Source organism: Cariama cristata, unplaced genomic scaffold, assembly GCF_000690535.1.
Source record: "Cariama cristata isolate BGI_N322 unplaced genomic scaffold, ASM69053v1 scaffold6666, whole genome shotgun sequence".
NCBI classification, from domain to species: Eukaryota; Metazoa; Chordata; class Aves; order Cariamiformes; family Cariamidae; genus Cariama; species Cariama cristata.
This window is the reverse complement of record NW_009622609.1, coordinates 11,908-21,044: the sequence shown is the minus strand read 5'-3', so window position 1 is coordinate 21,044 and position 9,137 is coordinate 11,908. Positions and strand designations below refer to the sequence as shown.

At 53.1% G+C, this 9,137-nt stretch overlaps 1 protein-coding gene across 1 annotated transcript in view; it reads left to right on the top strand.

Annotated features, from left to right (window-relative positions):
* Positions 1-9,137, top strand: part of LOC104163387 (heat shock factor protein 1-like) — a gene marked incomplete at both ends in the record, with an annotated part of 65,250 nt that overhangs the window by 46,376 nt on the left and 9,737 nt on the right. The window contains 5 exon segments of the mRNA XM_009702388.1: positions 1,443-1,518; positions 1,945-2,006; positions 3,463-3,559; positions 7,140-7,276; positions 9,004-9,136. Of these exon segments, the coding sequence (XP_009700690.1) occupies positions 1,443-1,518; positions 1,945-2,006; positions 3,463-3,559; positions 7,140-7,276; positions 9,004-9,136 (505 nt within the window).

Genomic DNA, 9,137 nt, shown 5'->3' with positions numbered 1-9,137 from the left:
CTGTACCCGTCGATACGAGGGGCAGCCCCATCTCCCCAGCCCCGAGGCCCCTCGCGTCCCCGCGCTGCCTTGAGGGATGCCCTGGGTTTGCTCCAAAACCACCGACCGCCCCTCGCCGTAGCCGAAACGCGGCCCCTTGGTTGTAAGCTCGGCCCTTGCTGCGGGCGAGCAGGCAGCTCGGGGCGACTGTGCCCTCCGAGGGGGAAACGCCTTCTTTACTCGGACGTTTTTGGTGTATCTGCGAGCGATAGCCCGTTTTGAGAAAGTAGGGGTGATTACGTGTGAGTTTTCCCTCTCTGAGTTTTTGTTGCCCACCCTTCTGCTCTGCCAAGGGCTCGGCGTGCCCGTGTATCGTAATCGAGTACAACCCAGGGCCTCTGGCCGCCCCGTTCCAGGTAGGGTCTGCCGGGCACCATCCTCCTCCTCCTCCTCCTCCTCCCTGAAGTCCAAGGGAAGCTGTCCGGCCTCTCCTAGATTGTCACCGCTGGTTCAAAACCCTCCGGAGGGGAAAGTCCCTGAATTAAAACCTGAAAGGGAGATTGTAACTTGAACAGTTGAGATCCCACAGAGGTTGGGGGCGGGAGGCGGGGGTCGTTCCCCCCAAAAAAAGCTTGAAGTGGCCGGTTTTCTTGTAGAGTAACTCTCTGGCATTGAGATCCTATCAGTGCTGCGGTCCCGTAAACGTAGAACTTCAACCGTGTCACCTACGAGCTCCTTGGAGCTCTAGTAGCCTTAAGAATACGAGAAAATGTTGTAGGTTTATTGCTAATTTCTCCATTGTCTTTTATGTTCACAGAACACACAAACCCGATCATTGCTGTTTTCATTTATATGCATAGAAAAGGCCAAATATGGAGCTCTAAAAAGTGTGTAGAGTTTGGGAATGGCTGCTGCAGGAGGAGGAAATCCGAGGGGTAGGTGCTGTGCAGCTCCTCGGTACGTAGGTTGTGCAGCCCACGCTCCATCCCGACGCAGCCTGGGTCTCTGCCGGGGTGCGGAGCTCCCTCCTCCTCGGCTTTTCCCCCTCCCCGGTCTCTAGAGATGCCGATTTATAACCGGCCCCACGTGCACCTGGGCCAGATCAAGGAGATTGAGCTCGGTCACCGGGGACCTTTCCGCAAGGGCACGGTAATGGCTTGTAGCAGATGTGAACTGCTCGCTATCTCTGGGTAAGGCTGTGTTACTGCCCACGTGTGAATAGCTGCTGTTTCTGGAGCTGCGCAAGCTAAAATGATGGCAAAGCAAAGTTAATGAACACAATTTCACCCGCAGCCCCAGGAGGTTGTAAATGAGCCAGTATCTGGAGATGTCGGCAAATCCCCTGCTGCAGTTTTCCAGCTTGCCCTGCGCTTTATTTGCTCTGCCTGAGAGGCTGCGGGTTTTTTGTGGGTTTGGTTTTGTGGGTTTTTTTTTTTCTCAGATGGCTTTTTCTTCTCTTGCAGCGAGAATGAGGCGTTGTGGAGGGAAGTAGCCAGCTTGAGGCAGAAGCACGCTCAGCAGCAGAAAGTTGTCAATAAGGTAAATCCTGGTCTTCCGGATGGAGGGATCGGGATGCTCTCACGTTCCTGTACGCGGTGATGTAGCGACCAGGCTGGGCACTTGCAGGATCGGTGGGATGCCGCAGCGTTAATTCTGTTTAAGGATAGTTTTGATCGCTGTGTTTTCTTCCTGTTACCTTGAGATTCTCCAGCGGGGAGAGGCTAAATTTGGGTTGGCAGTGTTAAAATGCAGAATTCAGTTGGCTGCCACGAAACGGTTTCACCCTTAGCCGTCAGCTTTGTGCTCGGGGTTGCGGTCGGCACTCTGCCACATCTCCCCGCGCCCGGCTCCGGCTCTGCTCTGAGCGCGGGGACCGAACGACCCCAGAGCCATTTCTGTCCAAGTACTGCACGCACCATAACACGTTTTTCCTTTTTTTTTTTTTTTTGTCTTCTCTCCTCACAGCTTATCCAGTTTTTGATTTCATTGGTGCAATCCAACCGTATTCTTGGGGTGAAGAGGAAGATGTAAGTCTGCATTTCTACATCCAGATAAAGATTCCCTGTCTGAGAGAATAAAGAGAGGATCAGCAGAGTGGGTCCCCCAGATCTCTGTCTCCTGTAGCAGCCTTGCCAGTGGGGTAGGACTGGACAGCGGTCATTGGGATCATGTGAGCCTTCAAGTACTTGCTCCAGCCAAAACCAGCTAACACTGCTATGCGACTGATACCAAGAAGGGTTTGCCATCCAGGCCACAGAAACCCCTGCAGAACCAACGTCGTAGCTAACCGCTGCGCTACGGCAGCGCACGCAGCGAGGGCTGGGGTCTTGCGCTGCCGAAATAAGTCTCGTGGCGCTGCCGTGATATTCCTGTCGTTAATGCCGAAAGGGAAACGTGGGAGCATCCAGACCAGGCTCCTGCTGTCGCAGGCTGCTGTGACACCTTCACAAACTAATCCAGCCTGCCCTCAGACGTGCTGTGGGTTATTTTGCCCCTCACTAGTTGTGCTGGGTGGCCGTTCAGTACTTAAGTGCCCTAAGCGGTTAAGAGCATTTCCCGGTTAATTTGCTTTGACCAATTAATAGTCCCCCGGTTCTGTCCCAAGGTTGTGCTGTAGCACAATGACTTTTCCCTCTTCGGCTTTTTGACGTGATTCTGCTGTTGTCTCTCGTCTGACTGCACTAGGCCAAACGGGCCCTGCTCTTCCAGTCTCGTCCTGTGAGATGGGCTCATCCTCCACCCGATTTTTTTGGTTTTTCACACTTGTTCGCCCATGAACTGGCAGATACTCTGGTGTGTGCCTGTTCCTGCCCCCACCGTGTCCCATGTTGGCTGTCGAATCGCAGGGCTGTCCTTTTGTGTTTGAACAGTGCCCAGCAGCACCATATGGCAGACAACACCACAGCAGGCTTGATTATTATTAATGAAGATAGTGGTTTATACGGTGATAATGTCCAAGACGTGCTGAAATGATTTATTTTGTAAGGAGAAAGAGTTTCTCCACAGTACTCAAGTACTTGAAAAGGGCCACAGAAGTGGCTGTGTCACAGCTGACCACAAGTCATCCATCTTTGGAGCAGTTGGCCGTGGGGAAGTGCAGCCAAGCAGAGCGCTGACAATACAGCCCTGCAGACGGAGGTGACCAGGGACTATAAAGAAGTCCTCTGAGGCCTGAGGTTTTACATTTCTGCTCAATAGACTTGCAAAATGGAGCCCAGGGGCTGGTGACGGGGGGCTCATTGTGTTCCCCTGCGTGATGGGGGCCGCCTGCTCTGCTGTACTGACACGACCAACCCCCGTGGTCCCTTGCCCCTTCAGGGCACCCAGACCTGGGGACGGTCGTGCCTTGGCCCCTCGGGTGGGTGCAGGTACCCAGTTCTGGGGTTGGGGCGGTGGGGGGACTCTGCCGGGGAGCGGTGGCGGTGCCCGAGAGCCGGTGCCGGCAGCGCGGTAACTCCTGTGGTGTTTGGGAATCTTTTGCAGCCCCCTGATGTTGAACGACAGCAGTTCAGCACATTCCATGCCGAAATACAGTCGCCAGTACTCCTTGGAGCACGTCCACGGCTCATCCCCATACGCAGTAAGTAACGCCTGGCCTTGGAGAGGGGGACGAGGACACGGCTTCCTGAGGAGGGACCCGTTTGAGGCTCTTCTCCAGCTGGCCTTGCCTTCGTACAACTGTTTGCTCACAACCTCTTTGTTTTGTTTGGCAAAGTATTTTAAGGTGGCAGCTGCACTCTGGCTCAGCCAACGGGGAAAGAGAGCTGTTAGCTGGTAATTCTCAACGATAGTTGTGATGGGGCTGAGGATTTGGCTCGCAGACCAAGCGAGCAGTTATCGGAATTCCACTGGAAGCAGAGATGGGTTACAGTGGTGCCTTCTTGTTTAGCTTACATCTGCCGGCTTGGTCCGTGTTTTAGTTTTGTCACAAACAAAGGGCACCTGATGTCAGTCAGTCCCTGCTAAACATTTGCTCCTATTGCCTGATTAACGTGTGACCATGTATAATTAGCGTCATTCCCTCCAAAGAAGACTGCTTTTGGTCAGGGAAGGCATTACGGGTCAGAACCTGGCTGAGACACAGGCCTGAAGTAGCAAAGACGCGAGTGATCAGAGCTGAGTTGTGTCTGTGGAAGTAGGGAGCAAGGTGAGAGGAGCGGAGCAAAGCCAGCCGGTGCTTGTGCACGGAATAATCCCCCGTGTCAGGAGGGGTGTGTGGCGTTCAAGCCTGGAGATGAGAGAAGGCAGAAGCTTTCAAGGTGAAGGGGTCCCCTGCAAGATGCCGTTGATGCACAGTCCAGAAGAAAGGAGTTCGTGGTTGGGTGTGGACGTTGCTCAGACCTTGTTACGGTGGGTGAATGCTGGAGGTGGCTTCATGGGACATGGTGACACGCCATTCTAGGAGGAGTCTCTGTAAATGTATGCTCTGGACTGTCCGTCAGCTGCCGCTGGCTCCCAAAGAACCCTGAGGTTTTGTCTGTGCTCTCCCATCCTTTTGACGCCGTTCCCCTGACTGTTCAATGGCCAACAAACACACGGAGTCTCTTCCAAACCCATTCACGCTGGCCCTGAATCCTCTTTCAGATCAACTGCAGACTCGCTCCCAGGCCTGTGCGTGTTGCATCTGCTCGGCCTCATAAGCCGGAGGAGGGGAGCGGGGTCGCTTACGCTGCTATTTCCCTTTTCACCTGATAGCTGCAGTGTGCCTGCGCGTAAAAACCCTCTTGTGATGACACCGCACGATGCTTTGAATGCTAAGAACTGCCCGTCTCCGAGCCGTGCAGGTCTCCAGCCGTGGGATCCGACTTACCGCGAGGATTGGGAGACTCATCCCGTCCCCAAAGAGCCGGAGAGCTGCGTCCGTGGCGCTCCCTGAGGGCGAGCTGGCCGGCTCAGCACTCCTAGCTGATAGGAGAGGTGCGACAGACACGTTTGGTCGCTGTTTGCTTTTAATCACCTCAGGCCTATGCTAATCCGCTAAATCTCATGTCTTGACATGGTGGTTTTTGTTTTAGAGGCTCTCTGTTTGATCTGGTTCGTGTCAGCGTGCGCCCTGGGAAGCTGCACCACTTCAGTTCAGGGCCTCTCTCTTGGTCTGCGGCACCCCGGCTTGCCTGGCACGGGAAAGCCAGCTGGTGTTTCTTGGCTAAAGCTGTTGTGTGAATCAAGGTTCTTCTTTGTACTGATCCTCTGGCAATGCCGCAGTCCAGGAGCCAAGGCTTTACAGCTGGGAACATAGCTAGGCTCTCAGATCGGCTGTTGGTAGCGAAATAAAAGCTGTCCCCAATTCCAAGGTACAATCCTGCCCGCGCTGCTGCAGGGACGTCCTGTTCAGGACAGCGGATTCGAGCCACTGGCTCCTGACATCGAGCTGCCCTGGCGTGCCAAGGTGATCCTGATGAATTTTTTAACAGAGAACCAAAATAGCTAAGCCCCATTAAAGAGCTCTCCTGCAGTTAGACCACCCTCTGTGGAAGCTCTCTGTTCCCATTCCAGCTCCCGTCTAATCCTGTGATCTCTGCTTTTTAAAAGTGCCTTTATTCTTGCATGCAGCAAATACTTACACAGAACCACCGGGAGCTCTTCCAGGTATTACCGGATTGTCCCAATTATGGGAAACACAGGTGGTCATCCTTTCTCATGCTTAAGCGTTTATGATTTTCAGCTCTGAACAGAACTGAGAACGGGTAGTTGGGCAGTTTTTCAGAGCGAGCTGCCAACGATTGCGCTGGATCCTGACGCTGCCTTAGTCCCTGCTTTGACAGTGGGGGAAAAAAAATGGTGTTTTCACAACCAGACAGTTACGGTGGCATGGGACCTTAGCGGGGGTGAGGCACGGGTGGTCCTGACCTTGACGTAGCTGGGATCAATCCTGGACCGGTTGTCGGGACTTGATCTCACGTCGCTGCCACCAAGTAGCAGCTCCCTCCGTGCCCCGAGTGCTGCTGCATCTGTGTAACAGCTGCCAGACCCTTTTTTGCCTCAAAAATGCAGCCTCCGACTTGCAGAAACAAGAGGTAGCCCAAAAGTCATGGTGCAGACCAGGGCATGATGCTGTTAGAGAAGGCCAGCGTGCTGTCTGCACGCTCCGCAGCGCACACGCCGTGCACGGCTGGCACTTGAGGTTTGATAAAAGGTTTAAATCGGTGGCTGCCCGTTTGATTGATGTGTCGGTGAGCACAGCGGCGGGCAGGAACGCTCCCGCTCGCGGGACTGGTCCCATCTGGGCAGGAGGCACGTGCGGACAGATGTGGGGATCCGAGCCCTCAAGGCAGAGAGACTGCAGAGCATCTCTGCGTGTACCACCTGGCGTGCAGTGAGGTGGAATCATTTTGGGGTATTCTTTAGGGGTTTTTTTAATAATGAGGGAGCCGAGGGGCCGTGTCGGCGCTGTGGTCTCGACTGTGCTAAGTGACGATCAAGAAGGTTACCGTGGTGCTGGTGTAAGCCAAGTTACAGTGTGTGCAGTACAGGCAAGCGTTAAAGGGGAGACAGTCAAATATTTATCTGCGGGTCAGGACGGACCAGAGTATCCTCCCCATCCCTACTGGAATCCGGACACTCCTGGGTGCATCTTCTGATCTGGGTTTTCCTGCGTGTCCTGGACTGACACGTGCTGATACACGAAGAGGAGAGGGGATTCGGGTTCACTCAAATGTCTCAATTAATTTGCTCCTTAACAAGACTGATGTCAAAATGCAGCCATTTTCATGTGCTGTTACGGCGCGGAAATCTTTGTGCCTCTTAGATCTGTAGGGCTCAGTCATAGGAATTTCAGCTTTCATTTAAGAGTAAGAGGACGGAGTTTTAGTAGAAGGGGAAGGCTGAAAATCTGGGCTTCTAAAGCCACAGTGTGAATGATCCAGAAAAATAATCCAGTATTTTTACTTTTTAAATTCCGTTATTTCCAAGAAAATGAAGTTTACAGGACAGAAGTCTGATACTTTTGTATTTTTTTATGTTTAAGTAGTGCTTTGGGTTGGCAGTAGTGTGTTTCTAGGCATTGTGTTGAGTCCCACATTGCCGCCGCCTTTGGGTGGGTCAGGATTTGGGGTCTGTTCCGATGTGCCTCCTCCCGCTCCATCTCCCGTACATAGGAGGGACGACGTACGGTACGTGCCTCGTGCTTCACACCGCGAATGCTGTGGTTGTCATTTCAGGCTTCTTCCCCAGCATATAGCGGCTCCAACCTGTATTCCCCGGATTCTTCAGCCAACTCTGGTCCCATTATCTCCGACGTGACCGAGCTGGCCCAGTCCAGCCCTTCAGCATCTCCCAGCGGCAGTCTCGATGAAAGGTACGCTGTTGCTCTCATAAAATCTGAAGCTGTCTGCTTAGGGAGAAAGTGTTTTCCGATGAGCTGAGTGGTCAAACGCCGATATAACGTGAAGAATCCCCTGTGAACGTCGGCTGGAAAACAGCGCAGCCCTTGGTACAGGGGACCTGCAGGGTGGTTGGGCTCAATCCTGCTTACCTTACCAGGACTTTACGGGGTAAAGTTGGACCTGTCCCTCCAGGATAGTCTTGTTCAGGGCGCTGCCATCCCAGCAGATTTATTTTGTTGGTTGGTTCGTTTTGTTCAGCGTGAATTCTTTATTCCAAACAACGCTCCCTCCTCCGCCTCCCCTGTCTGTTGTCAACCTGCCTGGGGGGATCACAGTTTGGTTTCCACACGGAAGCCGTCTTCGTTGGCCCGTCCGCTCCGTCCTGTGAAATTACCAACATCCTGGGAGCGGGCTTGGCTTTGCCCTGCCCTTATAAACTTGCTGCACGAAGGAGGAGGTGCAGAAAGCAGCTTCATTCCCAAGTGACTGAGAATAACAGCATCAGCTCTATCCCAAACAGCACGGGCAAAGAGGCAAATACGGGTCAGCCAGCACCTAGCAGCAGTGTTTGCAACTCCTTCTGATTTACAGGCCCTAGCAGAGGTGAGAGCTGTCCTCGGATGCCGCAGGTAACACTCGGCCTCGTGTGCCTCTGCCGGCGCCATCCCGCATCAGTGAAAGCCTCTCGCTGCCTCCCTCGATGTGGCGCTTCAGCCCTTACTGCCTCCAGCCCCGCTCCCACACCGAGCGTCAGCGACTCTCGAACTTTCTGAGCCTCCTCGGGCGAGAAGGGCCCGTCTTTCCTTAGCACCTTGTGGTCTCCCGACTCCTTTTTTTGCTTCCTCTTTAATAGGTTATTCCTGGCATTGGCGCTTCCCCTGAGGTGCTGAATCACCCACAAATGCCATTTATTGCCTTTAATACCCTCTGCCAGGAACACTCGCTCTTAAATATAGACCATATGTTTGCTTAATGGCCCTTTTCTCTGTCCTTTTGTAGTTGCTGTCCTTTCCAGTAGGACTAATTGCACCTCTTACACCCCCAAATCAGGGAGTTTGGGTGGCAAAATTAGGGCTGACCAGAGAAGCCGTCTTCCCTTCCCATAAAAACAGTACGTTTGAAAACGCCTGGGTGCTCATGTAAAAGGTCGATCCCAGGCTTTGTCTGCACAAAGGAGTCGCTCCGCTGACCTTGTGGGAGCAGTTAAACCACGACAGCCTCCGCTATGGTGGTGATTATGTCATGCACGTCTCCGTGGTGACTTTAATAAAGGGTACATACGCTGTGCTACTTCTGTGCTATTTAGACTATGTCCACATCAAAAGCTGTATTGTTTTAACTGGACTGTTGAAGAGAAATCCCCCCCTCCTTCCAATAACTTTACCTACGGAGAGCTGACAGCATGGCGGGCCCTGGGCTGAGCAGCCTCACGGACCTTTCGCCGCAAGAAATGAGCTGAGGTTGCAGTAACAGCGCAAGACATTGCTGTGTCAGGGGAGCTGATTAGGATCAGAAATCAGAGAAGAAATATTTAGGTACTCGTTCAACCTCGTCTTTGTAGCTGACTCTGGAGGCTTTGTATGTGAAAAGGCAGCAGCAGTCACGAGGAGTTTTTTGCCCTATTGTGTGGAAGCAGATCTTGGAAATCAAGAACGTGTTAGTGTGAGTATTTTACCGATTTTCTTTCTGTTTCTCTCAGGAGTAGTCCTGTGGTCCGTATCAAAGAAGAACCCCCTAGTCCCACCCGCAGCCCCCAGATAGAGGAGGCCAGCCCAGGGAACCCTCCTGCCGTTGAAACTCCTCTGTCCCCCTCCACGTTCATCGACTCCATCC